This window comes from Rutilus rutilus (genome assembly GCF_951802725.1).
Source record: "Rutilus rutilus genome assembly, chromosome: 4".
NCBI classification, from domain to species: domain Eukaryota; kingdom Metazoa; phylum Chordata; class Actinopteri; order Cypriniformes; family Leuciscidae; genus Rutilus; species Rutilus rutilus.
The window spans coordinates 36910069-36936344 of record NC_140212.1 but is presented as its reverse complement, the minus strand read 5'-3'; the positions used below and the strand labels follow the sequence as shown (position 1 = coordinate 36936344).

General features: G+C 41.9%; 2 protein-coding genes across 2 annotated transcripts in view; one reads left to right on the top strand and one right to left on the bottom strand.

Annotated features, from left to right (window-relative positions):
• LOC311289228 (uncharacterized protein) overlaps positions 1-26276 on the bottom strand; it is a 213321-nt gene that overhangs the window by 110713 nt on the left and 76332 nt on the right. The window lies entirely within an intron of this gene.
• Positions 279-7907, top strand: LOC311289322 (uncharacterized protein). The gene is made up of 5 exons (XM_084407192.1): positions 279-354; positions 5205-6524; positions 6794-6930; positions 7048-7163; positions 7339-7907. Exons 2-5 carry the CDS (start codon positions 5216-5218, stop codon positions 7463-7465), a joined length of 1689 nt encoding a protein of 562 aa, XP_084263318.1. The 5' UTR covers positions 279-354; positions 5205-5215; the 3' UTR covers positions 7466-7907.

The following is a 26276-nucleotide window of genomic DNA, read 5'->3' as shown; positions in this document are numbered from 1 at the left end:
ATGGCTTGTTCACAATCAGGAAAGGCCAAGTGGAGCAAAATTTAAAGCTTTATTAAATGTTCTGACACCTCAAATCTTGTCCCAGAAATCAGCAGCCATGGGTGACGGTGTTATCTGTCAAAGACTGAGGAATTTGCAAGTTGAAGTTAGAATTTTAATTACTGCCATGAATTACAAATGACCACTAGAGGTCATTGTGTCTGTTTCATGCTTCCACAAACTCTATTATCAAGCTTTGTTTTAAACCTCGTCTTCCTCTTTTTATTGTCATGTGATTCATTATCTTTAGTATAAATAGTCCAGTGTTGGTTCTGGTCTTTGTCTGGTTTTGTACCTGTATGATCGTGTTTTCTGGTGAGTTTCTGCTGTTTTATTGTTTTTCTCTTGTATCTCAACATCATTCCTTTTCCTAAAATGATCAGTTGCTCAAAGCTTTTCAGTAGCATGTATGTTGCAGCAATCTGGTAGTTAGTGGTCTAGTAGTCATTGTTTTTACATCTGATCCTGTGACAAAATTTTTGTGTATTTTATTTTATAGACATCTACTTTCAAAGCTTAATGTTAAGGATTCATTTTTACTGGTCCGTTTGTGCCAATGGTTCACATTTTGACTTGCACTGCCAAAATTTTCACTGGCCCCCCACCATAAAAAAAAAGGAAATAAATAAAAAATCTTGTTTCACATAAGTTCTTTGTGATTTTAATCCCATCTGAATCTGCCAAGGGTTTTTCTCACACAACCTCTGTAAAAATTCCTGGGTGAGTTTTTTTTTTTACGAGTTTTTTGGCAAACTAGACGGTCCTCTGAGAAATCTAATCCCGTCTGAATGCAAATGTCTCTGATTGCTGATGTTGTATTATCCTAATGCTTTTTTGACCTACCTGAGCTACCATTTTAATATCAGTGTATTAAGAGTAAGATGCTTGTCAAGATTTTTCTGCTCACTTATGTGGGTTTATTATGAATACAGCCACTTCTCTAAACTCGTGAAGTTTACTTAAATAGGGTTTTTAGAATAAATTAAAATTATATCAATAAATAACTTATATTTTATAACTTATATTCATAGATGACCTTCTGTAATGGCCACATCTGGAAAACAAGCACCCACCTCTGTAATAAACACTGAGTTGTTAGTCCCGTCTTAATCTCTAAATGAAATCACAGACGCCCAGTGATAAGAATTATAACTTAAATGTTTAACTTAAAACGAGCCCTGTTCGAACAGGGTTTATGACACCAAATTTTAGATACCAGTGAAATTTCATATTTCTCAATTCCAATTTTGATATCAGAGCTAAAACTTCTAGCCTAACTAATATAAATTTCAATTGTTACTAAAGACAAGTAATCAGTCAGTAATAAAATAAGAACAATAATATAAAAAATAATACAATAAATATCAATTAATAATAAAGAGTGCTTTTCAGGTTGTTAAGTTGGCCTAATTGAATAATCAAATAAATTAATAAAATTAAATCTGTCCAAAGCAATCACTTGGATTAAATCACTCGATTCAAATGGATTTGTTTTTCGACACCTTTTAAAATTTATCAAGATTTAACTCCAACAACATATCTGACACGCAGGGCCGGATTAACAATTTCCTGTGCCCTGGGCAACAAGACTCAAGAACTTGGTGGCTACAGAGTAATTATTAAATGTTTCAATATAGCCATTCAATTATCTTTTGACTGCAACAGTGAAATAAAGCAGACAGCTATGGAAGCCTTAACTTAAAACCAGAGATTATTTCTAAAATGTGAAATTATCACCAGCCATGAAGCAGGCAATGAGTGTGTATGGAGTAAAAGTAAACCATTGGCTACACTGTTGCATGTAGTTCAAAGTCAAGATCATGTTTATTGGGTCATAATCAACTATATCAACATTTAATGTTGATGCACTACTATTCTTATTATTTTATTTTAAAGAGGCTATATGCAACTTTTTCCCCAAAATAAACGTAACAATGGCCTTTTTATTTTACCATTTATGACTCAAACATCTCCTGATGAGCAGAACATTTTCTGTCGGGTCGGATTTTCCCGCGCTGTCTGCGGATGTGACGTCAAGCGCGTTCATGTTAAACGTTTCAGATCACTCTGCCACCACCGCTAGTCAGCAAACAAACTTAGTTTCTCAAACAATATATGTATTTGACTGTTCTTACCTCTGTAAACATAATGTTGACTTCTTTGCAGCGGATGACTTGTGAAGTGTGCACGTATGAGAGCGAGCAGAAAGGAAGAGCAGTTCCGTTTTTTGGCCACAGGTGTCAGTCACCAGTTTAAATTTCAGAAAATCGCATGTAGCCTCTTAAACAAATGGGCCTTACAACTGGCCTCCTTTCAAGACTGAACTCATAAACACACAGACTTTTTTAATTATTAGGCCTAATGGCCTATCTTTGCTTTAAAAGGTGAGTCTAACAACACACTGGCATTCCAGACTATATGTGAATAACTCTTTCCACTGTTCCCTTACAATTCGTACAATTCAGCGCAAGCACCGTTCCACTGTGATGTTTCCAAGCACATTTTTGCGCATGTGAAGAGGATGATTTTTTCTGTCGATACTGGAACTTAAGTGAAGTACAAAGCCTATAATAAAGAATAGTTTACCATCCAAATACATGGCGAATGTTGAAAGTGTCACGGGACGGAGGAATCAAAAACGGCAGGCAGAGGTGAGGGATCCAAATGTGGAAATTTGTGGCAAATTTATTGTGGAATATTTTTAGTGTATTTTTTAAGCATGCAGCAAACGATAGTTCTTACAATTGGTTAATGGTTAACCGGTTTATTATCATTCCTGTATATATAACTAGATCAAATTAGTGCAGAATTGCAATCACGTCAAGGAGGAGTCTTCAAACTTTTGCTCTCGGTTGTTCTCCATGTCTCACTGCTAGCTTCAACACTGGTGGTAGCCTGACTGCTAGCACTAACGTTAACATTAGCTGTTTCCACGGCCACAGGTGCAGGAGGGATTTCAGCATTATCGCCTTTTCTCAGAGAGCACTGATTTGAAGTAAAAAATTTGGCTATTTTTGGAACATGTTTCAAATTGTAGACTAATTAAAATTTTCTCTTTTTAATTTTCTTTTAGCGCTCCCGCTTAACTGCTACTCCATCTTCCCACTGATTTCAAATTTCAGAGCGTCAAGTCACGTGAGTCGACGTGACAGCTCGCCCTCGCTCGCTGCGCAGAAAGCTACAGACACTGTTTTTGACGTGATTTAACAGTATTTTGATCGAACGGGTTGCAAAAATCTGTATATAATTAGGAAAGTGAGGACTGCGTTTAAAACGTGATCTAACATAATATTTGACGGTGCCCAGGGCCCTTTAGATGTCCTGTGCCCCTGGGCAAGTGACCAGTTGCCCTAATGGTAAATCCTGTCTTGGTTTTTGGTTTAGGACTCTTATTTTGATGTGATGTCCATCTTGATCTTTCTGTTTTCCCATTCCTTCTGTAGTTACTGTTTGACTGGTTTCCATGGTGTCTGGTCTGTTCTTGTTTGTTTCGATGGTTACCAGTTATGTGTCAGGGTGTGGTGTAGGTCGAAGAAGACAAAAAGGCCAATGGCTCCAATACATACGTTTTACTAACTCACTCTGATAGGCACATACAAACAGAAGGTTTACATACACCAAACGTGACGTGACGTAACTATGACTCTGAATCTGACTATGACTAAAGGCCATTGCACACTGAGTCCGAAATTTTCGTATGCGTTTTTTTCGTGTTCGTCAGCCTTAAAATTCGTCACACACAGAAACCTTGCACACTGAGTCCGATGCGTATTTATTAAACCTTTGCGGGAAAAAAATGCAAAAAATACAAAATGGATTCGTCAAGCAGTGAGGATGATTTTGTTGCCCTCTTTCTTCTTAAAAAGAGAAAAAGAAAGGAAATATTGGGTCTATCCAATCCTGAGATTGCGCCGAGAGGAAGGAGAGTTTCACCTCCTTATCAAGGAGTTCTGAAATTATCCCGAGCGATTCAAAATTTACTTCAGAATGTCAGTGGAACAGTTTGATGCTTTGCTAGCGATACTGGAGCCACATATTAAAAAGAAGACCACCAATTTCCATGAACCAGTCGATCCTGAACAGAGACTGGCATGTCTATGGACGGACGGACACACACACACACACACACGCGGCCGGCAGAAGCGCTGGGCAGACAGAACAGCTGTATACAGGTTATATTTTATTCAGTGTCTTTGTAATCCGCATTTTGTTTTTCATACAGTACTTGTGCTGCGAGACGAAGTGTATCAACTTGTCAGACGTCATTCTAGATTTTGTTGTTCGCTTGTACGGTGGCTCTGAATTGTCAAAAAACCTCTCAAAATACTGGCTGTGGATGCGAAAAACGCAGAAAATCGAACCCGATCCGAATTTTTTTATTACGGACGAAAGTTTCGTAGACAGTGTGCAAGCGTGATTGACATAACGTGAGGTCGAATCTTTTTTTTAACGTGCGAAAATCTCGGATGCGAATTTCGGACTCAGTGTGCAATGTCCTTAACCATAGACGAGAACGGACAAGGACTAACTGAACTGAGAGAACTAAATACAGACACTGATGAACACTAATTACAGAAACACAGGTGGAACAGATAATTAACTAGACACAGGTGAATTAACTGAACTGATAATGATGGAAAGACAAGTCCAATATAAAAACAAACTAAACAGAAACACAACACTGACATTATGTTCACCGGAGTCTTGTTTAGTTTCTCTTTTACCTTTGTGTTATGGCCCTTTAGTTTCCTCAGTTCATTGTCTGGTATTGTTTGAGTAAGTCTATGCTGTTTTTGCCTTGGATTACTCCTTGAATGAAGATGCTGCACAGTTGGCTCAAATCTCATTTGCTCCTCTCCTGCAATATTACAATATAGGCAGATCCATTAAGATATTTATGTAAAGAAAAAGAAAAAAAAAAACACTCGGCAGAAGCAGACTCAGTAAGGGAAGCAAACATTACACTAACTGTAGATATTATCTAGTACATAATGTGTTATACGGGTTATGATGATAATGATGTATGTCTGTTTTGCAGTAAATTAAGAAAATAACAGCAAAGAACAGACAGTGCATGACATTATAAGCAGATTGTGAATCAAGTGACACTAAGCCACATGTTCAATGCTTCTAATAATACTTTTAATGCTTTCATTTTTAAACAGGTTAAGCTGTCATGGCTACTGTCAAGATGATCCTCACTGTCCTTTATCTGCTTCAATACAGCTGTTTCGGCTCAGATGTGAATTGTAAGCAGGGAGACTGTAAACCCATCCAGGACACCACACAAGTGTTCTGCGAGTGTCATAAGATGTTCCGCGGTCCAGCATGTATTATTCACTATACAGGTCTTGAAGATAAAATCAATGTTATGGTCTATAAACCAGTCCCTGATCTGACAGCAATTTATTTCAGTGTGAAGGAGCTGAAGGACTTCACTAAAGAAATAGTTGAGTGTGTTCGACATGACATCCAGTGGACACAAATCTTTGTGAAATACAGCAATGTGACTGAGAAGTTTCGAAACATCAGCACACTGCATACACAACTTAAAAACGGTACAATAACTCAACGCCACTATGTTTCTGAAGTTGGAGCTGAGTTCACAGGGGGAAGCTCTTTTCAACTTTATCTCACAGACTTTCACCACATGATGATGGGCACTGGATTTGGAGACAAACACAACATTCTGGATATTTTTCGCAAGTCACTGGTCTCACAAAGTCAGTCTGGTGAGCCAGTAGAGTGCACAAAATACTACAGTGATCAGATTGATTATTTTGTGCGCTACATGTTTGCTCTTGAAAAGGAAGCTGTTTTAGCTTGGTCGAAATATCTACTGGTCACTGGAAAATCAGAGAACATTGATTTACTCGAGAAGATTTTTCAGGATTATGTCTCACAGCAGTGGAGACTCTTCAATAAAAATGGATGTGGCCCTCTAAAGGCTGGGGATCTTCAGAACAGCCACTGCGAGAAGCTCTACCACACAGCCCAGCAGCGGGTGAAACTGAAATGTGGTGGATCATACAAGCCCTTCCAGGAGATCGTGGTGTGCTCTGGAGGACAGTGGAGTGCCTCACCTGTGTGCTACGAGGAGCAGGTGAACGGGAGAGTCGAGTGCAGATCTGAAGGTGGAGCCACTGTCTGCAAGGCCACATGTTCTTCTGGCTGGGGCTCCGCCACACACCCTGAGCCATCTGAGTACAAATGCTCACAACCGCCCTGTCCTTCCTTCATACCACACCAGTGTAACAACTGCACACAAAACAGCGTTTGTAAGGACAATGAGGTCTGCACTGGAGCCTTTGGCACATGTCGTGACACATGTCAGGTCAGGTCACCCTGTGGAGTGAACGCCAAATGCTCGTCCTCCTCCAATCACGGCAGTAGCTGCACCTGTGAGAGCCCATGGAAAGGAGACCCATACGGCGGCTGCAAGAGTCAGGACCTCCAGTGGGTTCAGACCAGAGATGTGCCCAGCAGTATGAAAACTCTTTTACTCTACATACACTCACATTAGATTAGGCTGATTCTTAATCTGAATGTGCTTGAAGATTTTTATGACTGAGCTTCTTCTTACAGTTCAATTCTGTATTTGATCCCATGTAATGGAATTACAATGCAATGGACTGATAAGCACGGAAAACTAAAGTTGTTGTGCACTTCATCTTTTTGCTCATCTAAGACAACAGCCTTATATCTTCAAGCTACAAAAAACTTTGATTCACCCATAAATCCTTGTTTTTTACAGATGCTGTTCGTTCTAAAACCCAACTTGCAGTGTGCAAAGCGATCGGACCAGACGGTGGGTGGCACAGTGGATATGTAAATTCTCAAAGCTGCAACTTTGAATATGATGGGAAAAGTAATCAGGCCAGTAGCTATGAGGTAACTCAGTGCGGCACATTATATTTATATTTAAAACACTACGGATAACAATTACATGCAGGACAGTTAACAGACACCTCTCCTATTTCTTCAGAAATTACTATTAATAATTTGCAGGTTCTGGTTGATCCGTGTGGAGGACGTGGTTGGATATGGGTGGATGGGGCACAGGGGAACATGGTCTCGTATGATGAATCAAAGAGGTTTCAAGGAGTCATATACTACGTGTGTAGGTTAGTGCCAATACAAATGCAATTCATAATTCTTAACCTGAAGAAAAGTAAATCTTTATGATAATTGAAAAATAATTGAATCCATCTCAGAAATGACACATCTTATTGAGATTACAATAATTGTCACGTTGTGCACGTCTGTGCTGGTGTTCTAATGTGCTCTGTCACCCAATAGTGTAAAGAGTGATGGGCTTGTTGGGAAGCTTTTCAGCACGCGAAATGGCTTTATGTGCCATATTCCCAGGAATGGAGGTACTAGAGATGGAAGTTTCTATGCTCTGGTTCCACAACCATGTCTCTGAAGACTCTTCACCGTGATTCACTCCTCAGTGCTTAAGTTCTCTAGTTAATTTTTAACCTTTGGATTGGTGGAGGTGCTGTATTCATCTTTCGAAAGACAGACTGAACCTACACACACAGATGGAAAGGAGTCGCCAACTCTCGCAAAACATTTATGCAAGTGGTACAAACGCATATGGTTGTTGTTCATAATTTTATTCAGTTGTTTTGCAGTGGGATCTTTTAAGGATTAAAATGAGTTCTAAAAAGTATTAGACATTAAAATTTCATGAGTGAGCAAGTGGAGTACATTTCCACCTACAGGATGTTATGTACATTTTAAGTAAAATCCAATGTTCTCTGCACAGTTACTATGAACTTTGCTTTGCTGCCATCATGATGTAAAATTTGACAGTGTGCTAATTTCAATGACAAATAAATGCTTCAATGAATGTTACTAAATTCACATTGGATGTCTGCGTCAGTGTTACAGGCCAAAATAATGGTTGTGGGTTAAATATTTAGTTGTTGACATTGTACATGTGTTTAAATCGAGAGAAGAAAATGCGTATGATGCAACTATTTACTTGATGATGGTCCATGGGTAATTTAAAATAATGTTGCCATAAATAATCTAATGAGCTGCATAGAGTTCTTTTTCACGCTTGCATTGACAAGACAAACACAAAATTGTCAAATGGCCGTTTTGTTGAGTATACTCATAAGCATAGTCTTAAATGAGTTAAAAAGTGTTAAATACACGCTAAGAGTTGAGAAAATGTGATGTGCGTCAGATCCGGGTCATGTGGGGCAGGTCTTAAAGTGACAGCAGCCTAATAAACCTACTGCTGTCTGTCATTAAAGGGCCCCTATTATGAATTTTTGAAAATGACCTTTTATGTAGTGTGTAACATAGCTCTAAGTAAATGAAAACATCCTGCAAAGTTTTAAATCTGAAAGTGCACCGTATATAAAGTTGTTGTCTTTCAAAAGTAAGAGTCTATGAAATTAATTGTTTTTCAAACGAGTCATAAGCCGTTTCGTCGTGATGTCAAGACGAAACATTAGCATATTGCCCGCCCACTTATTGCGCGCGCAGACACCATGGAAAACTTGAAACCCCAAACACTGCAGCTGATTCCTGTGGACACTGGAGAGCATCATGTCGAGAAGACGCTGTGATCTACAATGTGAAGGTAAAGCCCGTTTTTTTCACTGCCCAAGGACGAGCATGTGAAGAATCAGTGGTTAAAATTCATCTTTACCACGATACCACAGCAGTATAATCCTAAACTTTAGCTGTGTTCCCTTTATTTCACTGACTGCTTCTTAAATCTCGGAGTTCAATGCAAACCACTTGCTTTTTAAAGATGGTGTTCAAAATACTTAGTTTTGAGTTTTGTATTGTGTAGGTCTCCTGTTAACTGGCTCATTAACTCTAGAGTTCGGCTAATGTATTGCATAACTTACATGCACTGTTATTGATACAGTTTCCACGTCTTCACCGCAATATGTGAGAAAAATACTCTGTAAATAAATTAGTACAAGTAAAATAATCGGTTGATGGACATGCACTTGTTAATGCTGATGGTGAGGAATTACAGTTGCAACATCTCATGTACCTCAAACTGAGTAACGTTAGTGTATCACTGAGAAACGTCCTGCTCGAGTCATCCTTGCGATGGAGGTTCGGGGTGAATAACTAGTTCTTCCAGTGTTTCATCATCGGACTCGCTCTCATATTGATATGGTAAAATCATCGTCATTGTTCGTTACTGTGTTTAGTTTACGGTATAGGAAGCCTCAGGACATGAAGAGCTGACGTTGTTATGGCAATGGGAGTTTTTGTTTTCGATGCATGCAGTACGCGGTAAACATATAACAACAGACTGAGCTGTCTGGCCAATCAGAGCAGAGTAGCTCACGGAAACGAGGGATTTATAGAGAATGATTCATCTGACGAGTCGTTTGAGAATCATTGAAAATCTGGTGATGTGCAAATGTATATTATGAGAAAATGAACCAGTTTTTTGACCTTTGATGCATGTAAACCTGTTATAGGAGACTCCAAAACAACATTAGGAAACTTTAAAATAGTATAATGGGGCACTTTAATGTTAAACAAAGAACAAAAGATAAAGAGAAAATCACTCACTGTAGTGATGGGTTGTTCGCGAATGAGCCGGATCTAAGAGCCGGCTCTTGTAGGTGAACGTCGGGAGCTGGCTCGCATATCTGAAGAGCCAACTTTATTTTTAAAAATATAGCCTATAGAAATTAAATCATTATGTAGTCTAATAATGAAATAATGAATGATTTTAATTGTATTTAATTCAAAGACCAACAAAAAAATAATTATATAGGCCTAAAGGTGCACACACATTTGTTTTGACTGTCTGACTAGTCTCTTAAAAATGTGAATATTCACATTGCACAGTTGTGCGGCGGACTTTCAGCGAGTTAAAACATATATTTTTTAAAGAGTCGTTTGTGAGTCTCTTTTCAGTGAGCTGAGTCAAACGAGCCGGCTCACGAAAAAGAGCCGGAATGCCCATCACTAACTCTCTGCTCTTGACTGAATCACTTTTGTATATTTAATAATGGTAAATATACACTCACCTGAAGGATTATTAGGAACACCTGTTCAATTTCTCATTAATGCAATTATCTAATCAACCAATCACATGGCAGTTGCTTCAATGCATTTAGGGGTGTGGTCCTGGTCAAGACAATCTCCTGAACTCCAAACTGAATGTCAGAATGGGAAAGAAAGGTGATTTAAGCAATTTTGAGCGTGGCATGGTTGTTGGTGCCAGACGGGCCGGTCTGAGTATTTCACAATCTGCTCAGTTACTGGGATTTTCACGCACAACCATTTCTAGGGTTTACAAAGAATGGTGTGAAAAGGGAAAAACATCCAGTATGCGGCAGTCCTGTGGGCGAAAATGCCTTGTTGATGCTAGAGGTCAGAGGAGAATGGGCCGACTGATTCAAGCTGATAGAAGAGCAACTTTGACTGAAATAACCACTTGTTACAACCGAGGTATGCAGCAAAGCATTTGTGAAGCCACAACACGCACAACCTTGAGGCATTGTTAGAAACCCAGTCATACTATTGAATGGTCGTGCAACACTCTCTCATTTTCCCCTGAGACGGGAGAAATCCGTTATTTACCTCTTACACTTCCTCCTACAATGACGCAAAAATCGTCATTTTGCGTCATTGCAGGAGGAAGTGTAAGAGGGGGGGATTTCTGTTGAGACTACAAGCACTCGTTCCTCATCTTTCCCAGGGGGCGGGACCCGCTCACGCTACAGACCTATTACAGATCAGTGGGTGGGACTTTACTCTCTGAAACTGAAAGCAATATCCTCCATCTTGTTTGAAGCTAAGCTAACAGGCGCTGTGACGAGGAGCCCGGACTGGCTCGAGTTAGGGCGGACTGGTGGCGCCGGTGATCTCACTATGCAACTATGAACCACTACGAACACAGAGATAGAGTCCGTCTGTGGCAAAGAATTTCAACGAGGACAATTTCTCCTGGACGAAATCTCTGAATCAGACGAGGACACGGACGTTTGTGTTGTGAACTATCCTAGTTTCGCACCGCATATGTTCTGACTGAACATCCAGGTACCATGCAATAATTCACCTTTTCGAAAGAAATACAAACGAGGAGTAATGCACTAATGAGTTCGCCAACTAACTAGACATTTTGTGTGAATGTGAAATGAATTTCAAGCTCTGGTGGTAGCTAGCCTTGTAGACGGAAGAGTGATTTCTCTTATAGGCAGATATGCGCTTTCTGGATTAGTGGGAGTGGCTTGCAGAGCTGTGCAATGTGGTGCATTGTGGGAGTTGTTGTCTTTCATACAAATGCGTCCTGAAGTTATTTTTTGTCTTTTCTCGGTCACAAAGGCACCAAATTCAAAATTTCTTTTACATTTCGACTACATATATGACCCACTTTAAATAAAAAACAATGTTCAAATTGGTGAAATGCCCCTTTAATTTACAGTACTACTTAGAGCAAGTAGTCAAGATATATGATTAGAGACTCCAGATATGAGCTTGAGACATAGACAACTCTACGTGTGACATGAACAAGATTTTATTAACTATTCTAACATACACACACATACATGCATACAGTTTACCAAGGGAAAGAGAGCTGAAGCTGAATACAGGAAAGCAAGAAGTTATAGCATTGTTTGAAATTCAGCAGATCAACAGCCTTGAGCAAACCATCAGTTTAGTTGTAACACGCCCTTCTTTAAAAGGGGTAAGGATACTTAATGTGTCAAATAATGAGACTAAGTTTGATACTTGCATGTCTCGCCCATTTGAATTAAACTGTCCTGATGCAATTTGTTGAGGCTCCAGTTGATCTTTGCTGATGTTGTCTTGATGAGAGAGAACCAATGGTTTCCAGAGTATCTTTGGTGAATGGAAAGACAAAGTCGCAGCCTGGCACAAGCTTGGTGGTCCTTAGAAACTTCTAGTTCTACCAGAAAGACTCGGGAGAATTATTTCAATAAACCATACATTTATTGACAGCTCAGCAAGCTGATAATATACAAAGTCATTTGGCGTAGGCCCCGTCCGTAGTGCATAATCCGAGGGTATCGGATCTGCAATTCCTGCCTGAAGACGAAGGCAGGGGCGCAGCCGACCCCCCCCGGGAGGTATGGACAGGACCATCCTGGTGGTGGTGGGGAGGATGGGGGTGATCGTCGCTTCAGTATCTGCGAACTCAAACATGTGTAAGTACCGAGCTTTTATACAATGAGCCAACGAATATGATTGGATAGAAGTGAAAGCAATAGGTGACATAGTAATTGAGTCTTCCCGGCAGAACTTATGCTAAAGCTTCATTTCAACATCATCTTCACATCAGCATTTCAGAAAAGAGTAAGAGAGCTCAGAGAGAGCTGATCTTGTGATCATTGATCTTTAAAGCATGAAGATGTCACACCCTCTGGAGGTGTGTGAGCCAACGAGAGGATTTTCCTTTGGAGAGACATTTTTACGACCTATTGTTCAAGCAGGTCTTTGAACATGTCATTTGATTGGATGTTTAACACAAGAATCTTTAAGATGCTTATAATACCAATGCGTCACAGAGTTAGCAGAATGTAATGTAAATTAACAAAACGGGGATGAAGATTGGAGTTTATAGAGACGAAACATGCCACAAATATGATTTTAGTTAACCATAGTATGCAAAGTCTGAAACATTAACCCAATAGAGTTTACAAGAATACAAAAGCCAAACCACATAAAAGGAAAATCATGAGATGGGAAAATTAGATACATGTTTACACATTTATCAAGTGGTTATATATAGAATATATAGGATTAACCCTCTGAGGTCGGCAAACGCGCCCCCGCGTTTTGCTGGATTTTTTTCACATAGAAGCAACATAAACTTAAAAAAGTCCGTCATTTACGGTCATATTAATAAAATAAATACATGATTATAAACTATAGAGGGTCTTCTTTTTTTGTGTACACTCACATTAACATCAAAACCTTGTTTTTATTTTTAAATAAATAAAATAAACAGGGTGCGCTTTCAGCTCACTCTGTCTCCGCAAAAATCTTTTTGAAACAAGTCTGGAAAATGAACTGAAACTCAGCTAATACTTATCACACAACCATGAAACATGCGTCTAAAGAAAGCTTTAAATTTCTACTTTTAAATAAAACAATTCACATTCAAAACAAATATTCTCCTGCAATGTAATCTGTAAGAAACTAAAGAGAAGTACAGTTTCTCCCGTCTCACCTAATTATCGGTAATGAGTTCACACCCACTCGCAGAGCGCGCTATTCATAAGATAATGAGCTGAGGTGATCTATGCAAAATAAGGTAAACGCCCCCTGAAATGCCTTAAAACCAGCAAGTTTCATTTATTCACTTTCCTGTGCTGTTGGAAGATGACACGAGTTCAAATTTTGCTCAGAAGAAGAGCAGGACTCTGACGACGAACGTTTGTATTTTGAGCGACGAACGTTGAGCGACTTGATCCAGCCGTGGATAATATTTCGGGTAAGTCTTTTTAAATTTACTTGCATTAGTTGACACATGTTCGCATTTATGAGGAAAAAACAATATTACGTGACAGTTCTCCATTATGGACGCGAGCGCTCTGAAGCAGCACTAAAAGACTTTCAAACTTTCACAGAGACTTCAAAACAGAAAGCACAAATCCATTCTTTAAAACGAATTTCGTTTTGTTTTAATTGTATCTTAATTTTAATATTATTTTCATTAACAAATGTCCTGGATTTAATACATAAAAAGTAAATAGGCTAGCAATCACAACATATTTTTTTTATTTTGGTCACATTTGATTTGCTTAGAGCAAATTTAGAACATTATGTTCTCCGGTAAAGACGGTCTTCAGATGATCCTGGACAGCGAGGAATAACTCACCTTGGCTTTTCCTCAGAGGAAGATTGTAACTCAGACGAACGGCAGCATGTTCAAGAGCGAATTGATCACGCCGAGTAAACACCGAGTTTTCACGTGAGTAAATACGTGAACTCAAGTGGTCTAGTGGTAGAACATTTGCCTAGCGTGTCAGAGGTTCTGAGTTCGAATCTGCACTCATAGTTTTTTTTTTTTTTTTTGTCAAATCAGATTATGTTTATCAGTGGTTGTATATCAGGCAGAGACATGTGTGTGTGTGTATTTTGTTTTGTAATTTCACTGGAACGAAAAGAGAGTCTCCACAACGGATTGAAGCGCGCGTCCGAGTGAAGACTGCGCGAGCCTAAAACAAACACAGTATCCGCGTCTGACTCGCGGGAATCCACGGCGCAAACCTGTGAGGGGCTGTGTTTTCTCGAGCCCCATATCAGCTCAAGAAAACACAAGTTTATTCAGATCATTACTTGTTTACACCGTCTCGCAGCGCTGTGAGGAATAATAATAATAAGGGAAAATGTCCCTCAAAAGGTAGATGTAAACAAACTATTAAAAGGTAAATATAATTTTTTTTTCTTTAAATAATTTTTATTGTGTTTTATTAGTAACAAATTTGGGGAGAGGATAAATATTCCAAAACTGAAAATACAGTATGAGAATTTACTGCACAATTACTAGACATGTTTACCTTGGATATTATACAATTTACAAGCACAATTTGTGGAAAAAAAAATGTATATAAAAAATATAAATAAAATTTATTTTTGTGTATAAATATATACACATGTATATGTGTGTGTGTGTATGCACATATATATATTTGTATAAGCAACGTATTAAACTGCAAATTAGCATTTATATTCCTTATAATAAAAATGAAAGACCTATGTTACAGACATATGAAAGACAACATTTCGTTGATTAGTTTTGGATAGATTATACATTTTTACTGTAAAATATCTGCCACCTCAAATAAGCTTTTATTTGCCAATTTTTTTTGTCAAAAATAATCAAATAATCAATCAAATCCTTAACTTTGAAATATGTATGATAAAATGTATACTTTAGTTTGTACAAAGAAAGATTACACTTGAATTGTTGTTTATTTAAATATTTACAAGGTAGATGTAAACAAACTATTAAAAGGTAAATATAAGCCTTTTCTTTAAATAATTTTTATTGTGTTTTATTAGTGACAAATTTGGGGAGAGGATAAATATTCCAAAACTGAAAATACAGTATGAGAATTAACGGCACAATTACATGTTTTCCTTGGATATTATAGGCCAAATTGCAAGCACAATATGTGGAAAAATAAAAAAGAATTGAGATGCTTCCAACTGTTGCTCTTGCATTCTTGTGGCTCAGTGACTCACCTGAATGAATGGCTCATTAAGTATGCGGTCCTCAGGTGTGAACCACTACATATGCATGATCTGTGACGCCCACTCCGCATATGGCCTTTCCAAACAGAAAGTGCTTTGCAAAATTCAAATCAATGTATTGTGTTATGTGAAGGATTAGGCAGGGTGATTTTCACATAATTTTGAAGAAAAAACACTAGGCGATGACATCCATTAGACAAAAGTCTTATTGGCACATATTTAGTGTGTGTTTTGTGGTCTTATTTCAGAAACTTTAGTTTTTAGTTTTTTCAATAACCACGCATAAACATTATTCTCTCAAAAATGCAGACATGTACATTCTTGTTGCTCACATATTATGGTAGCCCTGTTTGTGCTAAATAGTGTGTAATTTTTTTTTGCCATTACTATGTTTATAAGCAACTGAAAAAAGCACAAATGTCAGGGCATGTCAGAACATCTCAAGGACCCCAAAAACACCTCAGACCCCAGAGGGTTAACAGGGTTTATTTCTCTTCCTCTGCAAGAATTTAAGTGAGAGTCGCAGCTCTCTGGAAATTCCTTTTGGAGTCATAAAACTCTTATCAGTCTCAGTGTGTCCTGTAACAAGACACTGCATTCTGCCCAGTGTGTTAGCTTCATTTGGGATGTTAGTTTTTGGGGGAAGTTTCACAGGCCTTTGTTGGGAGAGTGAGTTTGCTGGATTATTCATTAATAAAATGAAATAAAATTCAGTCTTTTGAGATACAGGCAATTGTATCTCTGAGAGACAAAATGATGCCTGAAAAAAGAGTGCAGGGAGCCTGACAAGTCAAAGAATCTTTTAGCACAAGGTTCACTTTGAATCCAATGTATGACAGTGAGGTGAAGCTGGTGGTCATAGCAGTGGATGTAGGGGATATGCCTGCCCAACCTTTGTTGTAATAAAGCCTGAACACCACCTCGCACCCCACTCATCACTGATGCTCCATCATAGCACTGGCTCATTATATTATAAGCACTGTATCCTGTTTCAGACAAGTGTTGTAATATTTCAGTAGTGATGTAATCTGCATCAAGCTGCTGGAGTTCTAACAAGCCAATCAGATGTTCCTCTGGCACACCATTGCACACAAAACGAATTATAACGGACACATTTTCAGTGTTGCACCGATCCCTTGTGCCATCACTTTTCAAACAGAATGCAGCTGAATCAGCAGTGTCATATTTCTGTTTTATTTTTTTCAGAACCATGGATGCCAAAATTTTAATCACTTAATTCTGGATGGTTTTGGAAGTGTACTTTGCATTTTGTGGGATACCTGATGTAATGTCAGCCAGGTTTTTATCTTTTTCCAAAGTGTATTTAAACAACTTAGCAAAAAGCCCCGCAGCTATGCAATCTTCCTCACTGTCACGTTTCACAATCCCCGTGTAGTGGAAGCTCATTGACTGCTATAAACTTCACAACACCTGCCATGCTTTTTATGTAATAGCAATTATTTTCTATCTGTTGGGGGCCGAGCAAACATGCTACGGTCTCCCCCAACACCTGTCGGCGGCAAATCTCTGTCCATGAGGTCGAGGCTTGTAAATGAGCTTGGCTGCACGCATGGTTTTGAAGACAACGGTCACGTTCTAATGCTGCTTTCCAGTTTCGAAAACCTGTCGAAACGAACGTGTCGTTTTCAGAGAAAGCAACACCGAACATTCGACACGGAAAACAAAAGCATGTATCGCGATCTACAGAATATTCAAGCCATGGCCGTGACTGATACCAAGCGGCCGAAAAGCATCTCTCTCTCCCTCCAAAAAGAGTTCGGGAGTATGATTTCAGAACCGGCTGGTAAGGTTTCGCCCTGTTTAATCATTTGGGACAGAATTGCTGCATCTTTGAGTGGGTGTATTTTCATCTTTGTGCTTTTGACACCATCGAAAGCTGCTGATGAACTCAAATGGATAAAGTGGTTTTCTTTTGTCCTTTCGGAACATTTATTGCTTTATAATCCAGCACGTCTGTTTACCTCAAAGGTTGCAAAGTGAATGAGCTAAGTCTGTCTCGGAGGTAAAAAAAAGAGGGGGTTGGGCAGAAATTAGAACATAATGTATCTCGAGCTAAACTGAATATCGCACCAATTTTGTGATTGGCTGTTATGTGGTGTGGGGCCAGGGAGGGCCAAACCTCTGTTGGCGTTGCATGAGCTCTATCACGTCTCCTGTACTCTCCGTCTACCAGATTCTGTAGTTTGTGCCGCTCCTGCTGCATCTCCTGGAGTTCCTGGTCAGTGTACCCCGGTTCAAACAAATCTCCTCTTCTCTTATATCGAAATCCTCCAACATTTTTCTTTAAAAATCCTCATTGTTGACTTCTAATTTGTGACTGGCGTTTTGTTTTGCTCTATCCTCTGCGCTTCCGCATCCGTCACTTCTCACCAGAGCTTATGATACACATATGCCAGAACTCGACTCTCTCGTGAACGCGCGGATGTACGTTACCGGAAGCCAGTGATCATAATTTTAAAAAGTTATAAATATGGATTTTTTTTACTCACAAAAACACATCGCTTCACTTCACAATGTCTTTATTACCCACTGGAGACCTACAGATTACTTTTATGATGGATGGATGGATGGATGTGCTTTTTTGGGGCTTCAAAAACTAAGATACCATTCACTCCCATTATAAAGCTATAAACCCTCAAAACATCTACAAATGTTAATGTCGAGCTTTGAGGTTTGACGTAAAAGCATCAAATAATGTAAAAACTTCAAACGTCAGTCAATATGTGCATTAAAAAAAAAGTTTTTATATCGAAATGTGTGTTTTGCACAGACTATTGCAAACAAATTACACTTGTTGTGGCAAAAATTCATTAAACAATCATCAACTGCGTAAGAGACACTCTGAAATTCAAATGATCATTAAAAAAGTATTTTATTCTTGCAAGAAGGCCCAGTTGCCACACAGAAGTCATTAGTACAGTCTGTGGAACAAGTGCGACAACGAGGGAGGAAGAAACAGAGCCTTTATATCTTTTCCAAGGTCTCTTACAGGCCGGCTCTTATCTATAGAAGGACAGGTTTTCTAGTGATCTAATTCTTCTGAGTTTATTCCTACAAACTCAGAAGTCCCAAATGGGACCACCTCTGATCCCAAGGGGTCAGAGGTTCCCTTTTCAGCTGTCTCTTCCTTTGTCTCACAGTGTTCACATTAGTTCAGAAACACAAGTCAGCTATAATATTATTTCAAAGTCTTACTGCAAATGGAGATTCATACTGCAGTCAATGAAAAAAAAAAAAAAAAATTGCATTACACACTCAAAACTAAACAATTTAAATGAATTTATAACAGTGGCCCCCAGCACTTCAAGTTGAGTATATTACCAGCAAAGAGTATAGAAGCCCAAGAGGCGAAACTCAATAGAACGCCCCATAGCAACAGCTGCCCCCATGACGTGACGGCGCGGCCGCCATTATGGACTGAAAACTGAAGGAAAACGCCGAAAAATAATGGGAGTCAATGGCACTGAAAAACTTGACATAACAAAAACTTAACATAACGTACTCGGTTACTAACGTAACCTCGGTTCTCTCTAGTAGAGGGAACGAGTACTGCGTCTTAGCTAAGACGCTGCGGGAAAAGTCTCTTTTCACGAATATTGAAGCAAAAAATTATCCTTAATTTTAATATTTGTAAAACGCATTTGCAGCAGTATGCAGCCATAGGCAAGACGGCTCGTTTGCTCATTGGCTGTTCTACTAGCAAATGCATAAGCCTATCGAGCGCAGGCTGATGCAACATCAGACCAATGAGGCCACTTCCCGCCGACGCGGGCGTGGCCTAGCCCTATAAAGGTAGCTCGAAAAGGCTGACTCACTTGATTTATTTCATCGAAGAAGCGAACCAAAGTGAATCGTACGCACGGCAAGGAACGCAGTACTCGTTCCCTCTACTAGAGAGAACCGAGGTTACGTTAGTAACCGAGTACGTTCTCTTACGAGAGTTCTCTCGTACTGCGTCTTAGCTAAGACGCTGCGGGAACCCAATGTAAGACGCCGTGCGTGCAGGGATTAACAACCATAAACCTGGAGGCGAACCCAGGATTTACAGTGCACAATCACCAGAGGGACTCACAGAGAGTCCTAGAACAGGAGGAGGAACTCTCCGTTCTGATATGTGGCTGCGTCCGCAGACGCAATATATGACATCACTTAGACAAGACACCCTTGACTAAAGTGGGAATATGGGTCTTACGTAATACTGCCCGTAAGATAGTAGTAACGCACTGCGCTTGTATTCTCAGTGTTCAATTACACCGATAACAGCTTAGCCTGCAAAGCGGGAACCTCAAGGTTATAAAACCTGATAAATGTAGATGGCGAGGCCCAGCCTGCCGCCATACAAATATCCTGTAAAGATATCCCACTAGACCAGGCCCACGAAGAGGCAACGCCTCTCGTGGAGTGCGCTCTGACACCCAGTGGGCACTGAAGACCTCTGGAGGTGTATGCTAACGCTATGGCGTCAACTATCCATCTGGATAGGCTTTGTTTCGAAACAGCCATTCCCTTGGAACGTCCACTGAACGAGACAAATAGTTGCTCAGTCTGTCTAAAGACAGCAGAGCGAGACACATAGGCTCTTAAAGCCCTGACAGGGCAGAGAGAGCTCAAGTATCCTTCCTCTTCTAACACCGGCAGGGCGGACAGGGATATAACCTGAGCCCGAAACGGCGTGTTGAGGGATTTCGGCACATAGCCGTGCCTAGGTTTGAGTATGACTCTCGAGTCACTAGGCCCAAACTCCAGACACGACGGGCTCACCGAGAGCGCGTGCAGGTCCCCTATGCGCTTCACTGAAGCAAGGGCCAGCAAAAACACTGTCTTAAATGACAGATGTTTGAGACTAATCGTCTGGATGGGCTCGAAAAGGGGAACCTTTCATGGTCTCCAGAACCGTAGAGAGGTCCCAAACAGGAACCGACGGGGGTCTGGGAGGGTTCAGTCTCCTAGCTCCCCTGAGGAAGCGGATGACCAAATCGTTCCTTCCTATCGACTGACCGAGCGTTGTCTCAGCGAACGCTGCGATAGCCGCCACATATACTTTGAGCGTGGATGGGGCTCTGCCCTTATCCAACATCTCTTGAAGGAAGGAGAGAACCTCCGTTACCTCACAGTCGAGGGGTGAGCATCCCCGAGCCACACACCAACTGGAGAATACCGACCACTTTGAGGCATAGAGCCGTCGAGTCGACAGTGCTCTAGCCTGAGTGATAGTATTTAGCACTCCTACTGAGAAATCAGCGGGTAACCGTTGAGAGCCCACACGTGTAGGGCCCACAACTTTGGTTGAGGGTGCCAAATCGAGCCCCTGGCCTGCGAGAGAAGGTCCCTTCTCAATGGCACCGGCCATGGGGCAGTGTCTGCTAACTGCATCAGCTCTGGAAACCAAGGTTGGTTCCTCCAGAGTGGTGCTACAAGCAGCACTGAGCATTTCGTTTCCCTCACTCGTTCTATCACCTCTGGAAGGAGGGAGACGGGGGGAAAGGCATAGAGCGGGCCGCGCGGCCACCTCTGGGACAGCGCGCTTTCGCTCTTGGAAAAGAACGCGGGGCAGTGAGCGTTTTCGCTGGACGCGAAGAGGTCCACTTCCGCTCTGCCAAATCTCTCCCACAGCAGCTGGACTGTTTGTGGGTGTAGAGACCATTCGCCCGCGGGAATGTTGTTCCTGGACAGCCTGTCTGGACCCACATTCTGTATCCCAGGCACATGAGCTGCTTTCAGCGAGCGCAAGTTGTGCTGAGCCCATACCAGGAGGCGTTCCGCCAACCTGTACAGATCTCGGGATCTGAGACCGCCCTGGCGATTTATGTAGGACACCACAGACATGTTGTCCGAACGGACTAAGACGTGATGGCCCTTGATATGGGGACGAAAACGTATCAGCGCGTTTTCTACTGCCAGCATTTCCAGACAGTTGATGTGTCGGAGCTTCTCCCGTTCTGACCACAGGCCATATAACGGTCTGCCCTCGAGCAGCGCTCCCCATCCCGAGGTGGAGGCGTCCGTAGACACCACTCTCACTCTCGAGGAAGTCCCCAGGCTTGCACCTGTTTGGTACCAGCCGTTCACTGTCCAAGGTTCTAGAGCTGTAACACAGCTCTGGTTGACCTTGAGGCGCAGTCGACCAGAAGTCCACGCTCTGCGTGGTACCCGCGCTTTCAGCCAGAACTGTAGGGGGCGCATGCGGAGCAGGCCCAGCTGAAGAACTGGCGACACAGCCGCGCCGTCATAGACTGTGAGTCCAGAACTATGCCCAAAACAAAATCGTTTGACTGGGGTTCAGTGAACTCTTCGTCCAATTGACTCTGAGACCGAGTTTCTCGAGGTGATCGAGTAACATGGTCCTGTGCTCCACGAGCTCTGATCGTGAATGAGCCAGAATCAGCCAGTCGTCCAAATAGTTCAGCACTCGCATGCCTCTGAGTCTGAGAGGGGCGAGCGCTGCGTCCATGCACTTCGTAAATGTGCGAGGTGCCAGGGACAGACCGAATGGCAGGACTGTATACTATGCGCGAGGATTTTCCTGGTCGTAAGCATTCTGAAACTGCGTTTCACTAATGCTTTGTTCAGCTGTCTCAGATCCAGTATGGGTCTGCAGCCCCCGTCTTTTTTGGGAACCAGAAAGTATCTGCTGTACAGCCCCCGTTCGCTTTGAGCATGAGATACAGGCTCTAAGCCCCTTTGCTCATCAGTTTTGAAATTTCGGCTCGGAGTAGGTGTGCTACTTCCGAATTCACCGTAGTTTCGACACGCGCCGTAAAGCGGGGAGGGCGTCGATAAAACTGTAGCGAGTAGCCTCTCTTTATAATGCTTAGCACCCATTCCGAAACCCCTGGAAGCGCTGCCCATGCATCTGCATGGATGGCTAAGGGTTGGATGCGAAGCGCACTCTGTTGGCTGAGCAACGGAGGCGCTTCGATGTGCTGTAACACAGGCGTTATGTCTGTGGCATTCGAGGCGTGGGGCGCGCTGATGACAGCGGGCAGAGCGCTCGTCCTCGACCCCGCTATGGCGCTTAGCCGAGTGAGGGAGGGCTGAGCGAGTCCCGTGGGACTCGTATCGTCTGTGAGTAAATGTGGGCTGGAAGCGCGCACCTTTACTACTTTTGGCGCGTTGTCTGTCTGAGCAGAACGAACGTGCACGGGTTTCGTTTTTACAGAAACCGTCAGACGTGCGTGACATAGTGTTCGTGTGCACTGAGGAGTGGGCACGTCTACTATGCAGTGCGCGCGATCGACTTGAGTCGATTTTATGGGCGCGAGCCCTGTGTGAAGGGCTGTGCTTGCGTGTACGGATGGGCACTGAATAGTGGGCATCAGCACTACATTTATAGCACCATCGGCCGTGGCCGGGTGTAGCCGTGAAACGGCTTTTGTGTGCAGGCAAACAGGCACGGGTTGTACCACGTGGTTGCCTGCTGCAAAATACATGTCTGCAGTCGCCTCTCAGGGAACTGGCAGAGCGATTTGTATTTGGCGGCATAAAAACTTTTTGCCATCTGAGCGGGGATCGAACACAAGTCGCCCGCACGAAAGCCTTAGAATCTACCACTGGACCACAGTGGAAGACACATTGACTTTCTGTTAACGCGAGTGTTTGTTTGCAAGCATGCGGGTAGCATGACGTGCAATATCAACATTCTCAGACGCACTCGACCTCGCCGCGGTGTTTAACCGAGTGAGGGAGGGCTGGGCGAGTCCCGTAGGACATGCAATGTCTGTGAGTGAATGTGGGCTCGGAAGAGCGGGCACATTTACTGCATTGAGCGCGCTGTCTGCCTGAGCAGAGCGAGTGCGGAAAGGCCTCTTAGTAGTAGAACGGTTTTTGTGTGCAGGCGAACGGGCACGGGTTATACCACGTGCTCGTCGGCTGCAAAAATTCACATCTGCAGTCGCCTTCCAGGGGACTGACAGAGCAAATTGTATGCGACGGCATAAATTTTTCAGCCGGCGGACCCGGGAACTGAACCCGGGTCGACTGCGCGATAGGCTATGAATCTACCACTGGACCACAGGGGAAGATACATAGACTTTCAGTTATCGCGAGTATTAACCACACTTACTGCATTGAGCGCGCTGTCTGCCTGAGCAGAGCGAGTGCGGAAAGGCAGTAGAACGGTTTTTGTGTGCAGGCGAACGGGCACGGGTTATACCACGTGCTCGTCGGCTGCAAAAATTCACATCTGCAGTCGCCTTCCAGGGGACTGACAGAGCAAATTGTATGCGACGGCATAATTTTTCAGCCGGCGGACCCGGGAACCGAACCCGGGTCGACTGCGCGATAGGTTATGAATCTACCACTGGACCACAGGGGAGGATACATAGACTTTCAGTTATCGCGAGTATTAAACACACTAGCGTTCATTTGCAGGTATGCGTGTAGCACAACATGCAATACTGACATTTTCAGACGCCTGAAAAGTGCCAGAATGTGAGAAGAGAGGATAACGCCCGGTCTCAGCGGGGCTAAAGCACTCCATTCTCTTTTCGCCAGTGACGCACGGGAACCGTAGAAACGGTGTTCGGTTGCAGGCAAGCGGGTACCACGCGCTTGCTGGCTGCAAAAATGCACCTCTGCAGTCGCCCTCAGGGGAGTGACAGAGCGAAGCATTAGCGGCATAATTATATGCGGCCAGACCGGGAATCGAACCACAGTCGTCCGTGCGAAAAACCTAACACTCCACCACTGAGCCACAGGGGAATACAGGTTTTTGGATGCGTTGAGCGTCAACATTCTTCAGCGTTTGCTAGCAGGCGTACGCTTGCTGCAAATGACATTTCCAGTCGCCGACAGGGAACTGGGAAATGTAAGAGAAAAGAGGCCAGTACACAACGAACACACTTTTCTCCTTTCGCCGGTGAATGACGCGCAGAGGCAGGGTAGTTTTTCTTGTAACGTAAAGAAAAACTAACCCCGACCGTCCGCTTTCAGGAGGAGCAGCCTCGGAGAAGGATGCCAGGTGAGTCCTCAGAGTCACCATAGACAATTGGCTCGGAGTGGGGGCAGTCGCCGCCAGCGAGCGCGAGAGCTGCGAGATCCTCTAGGAAAGGGAGGGCGTCTTGAAAAAGACGCGAGCTCTTTTACGAGTGTGTGTCGCGGGGCGAACACACACACACACAGAGAAACAGAAAGGATATGAGCGCCGGAAAGCGCAGCAGGTACGGCAGTGGAAGGCGGCGAAGGCCAGCGACTTCAGATGGCTCGTCCCGCTGATGTGCTTGCACTCAGACGACGCTTGCTTCTATCCGAGATCCAGCGATGTGAGAGGTTCGCTGAAGAGATGAAAAATCAAGTGAGTCAGCCTTTTCGAGCTACCTTTATAGGGCTAGGCCACGCCCGCGTCGGCGGGAAGTGGCCTCATTGGTCTGATGTTGCATCAGCCTGCGCTCGATAGGCTTATGCATTTGCTAGTAGAACAGCCAATGAGCAAACGAGCCGTCTTGCCTATGGCTGCATACTGCTGCAAATGCGTTTTACAAATATTAAAATTAAGGATAATTTTTTGCTTCAATATTCGTGAAAAGAGACTTTTCCCGCAGCGTCTTAGCTAAGACGCAGTACGAGAGAACTCTCGTAAGAGAACTTAATTTTTTTCTGGCCGTCATATCTAAATATGAAAACAATTTAAAATACATTAATGAGGATGACTGACGTTAAATGACGTTAAATGACAGAAAATATTCGTCTATGTGTTGGTTATGCATGGCCTAATTACCCTTAGGAAAATAGTATTTTGGGACAAAATATTACTATAGAAGTACTATAAGACTACTATAGAAATACTATAGCAGCTCTAGGATATTATAGAGGTATTACAGAACATAACATACTTCTGTGATGTTCTGTAATACCTCTATAATATTTTAAGCTGCTATAGTATTTATATAGTAGTCTTATCGTACTTCTGTAGTATGTCCCAAATTACTATAGTATTCCTATAAGATTACTATAATAATTTGTCCCAAAATACTATAAGATTCCTATAGTACTTTTTAGTAAGGGTATGTCCCCCACTGAATCGGCTTCATTAGCCTATACGGTTTGCAAAGATACAATTATAAAATTACTGCAAAACTTTAATCAATCAATATTTATGTTCTATTATGCATTTTCCTTGTTATATGACTAACATAAATTCATGAAATAATATAGGCTAGGCTATAGGCAGACACACAGTAATTAGATATAAGTAATAAGATATGTATTCAATGTTGATTTTGAAATTAGTGAACATCACCATATATATGATTTGAAAAAATTATAAATGAACATTTCTAAAGACAGTTAATATTTTACATAGAATATCACAAAAATATGAACAACTTGTTTTTTCAACATCTTCAGTGAAAGTGCACACAGTGAACGTTTCAATGGCAAGAAAACAATCTATGAATGTCCTATTACAGGCGGAAAGGTACAAAAAAGATGTGCAATCTAGCAAGTGCACACATGAACTATAAACACCTACTAAAATGGATTTTGCCATTGACTGGCGCTAACGATTTCAGCAGCTTTCAGACCATAATGGCGGACGCGCCTCCGCAGCGCCATCTACAGACTGTTACCCATAACACAACAGAGTTTCGCCTCTTGGACTTCTATACTCTTTGTTACCAGTGAAACATTATTGTGCACTGAGGAATGTTGTACCAAACATTGTGCCAAACCCGAACTCCTGAAGACTCGAATAAATCATTTCGTTCTTCCTGTCAGTCCCATAGAGACTATGCTGTCAGTCATGTTACTGAATGAAATGTCGACCCAGGACAAGCTTTAGGACTGTGAGGCATTAGGGGTGTTGATGGACTCAATGATCTGGATGTAGTCTTTGACAAAAACAAAATGTAGCTTTTTTAATGAAACTTACCCACATTGAAGTGTTGATAATTGTTTCTTATTAATCTATTAATAAATTATTTTTATTTAAAAGCAGAAGGTCTGTTCTTTTGATATATTGCATGTTCAGATATTCATACAACAAAATATTTTACGAG

Excerpts from the sequence above, each read along its gene's own strand:
- LOC311289322 (XM_084407192.1), top strand. The coding sequence starts at position 5,216 with ATGGCTACTGTCAAGATGATCCTCACTGTCCTTTATCTGCTTCAATAC. Across the intron at positions 6,525-6,793 it reads GACCAGAGATGTGCCCAGCA|ATGCTGTTCGTTCTAAAACC; the intron begins GTATGAAAACTC and ends TGTTTTTTACAG. Across the intron at positions 7,164-7,338 it reads GTCATATACTACGTGTGTAG|TGTAAAGAGTGATGGGCTTG; the intron begins GTTAGTGCCAAT and ends GTCACCCAATAG.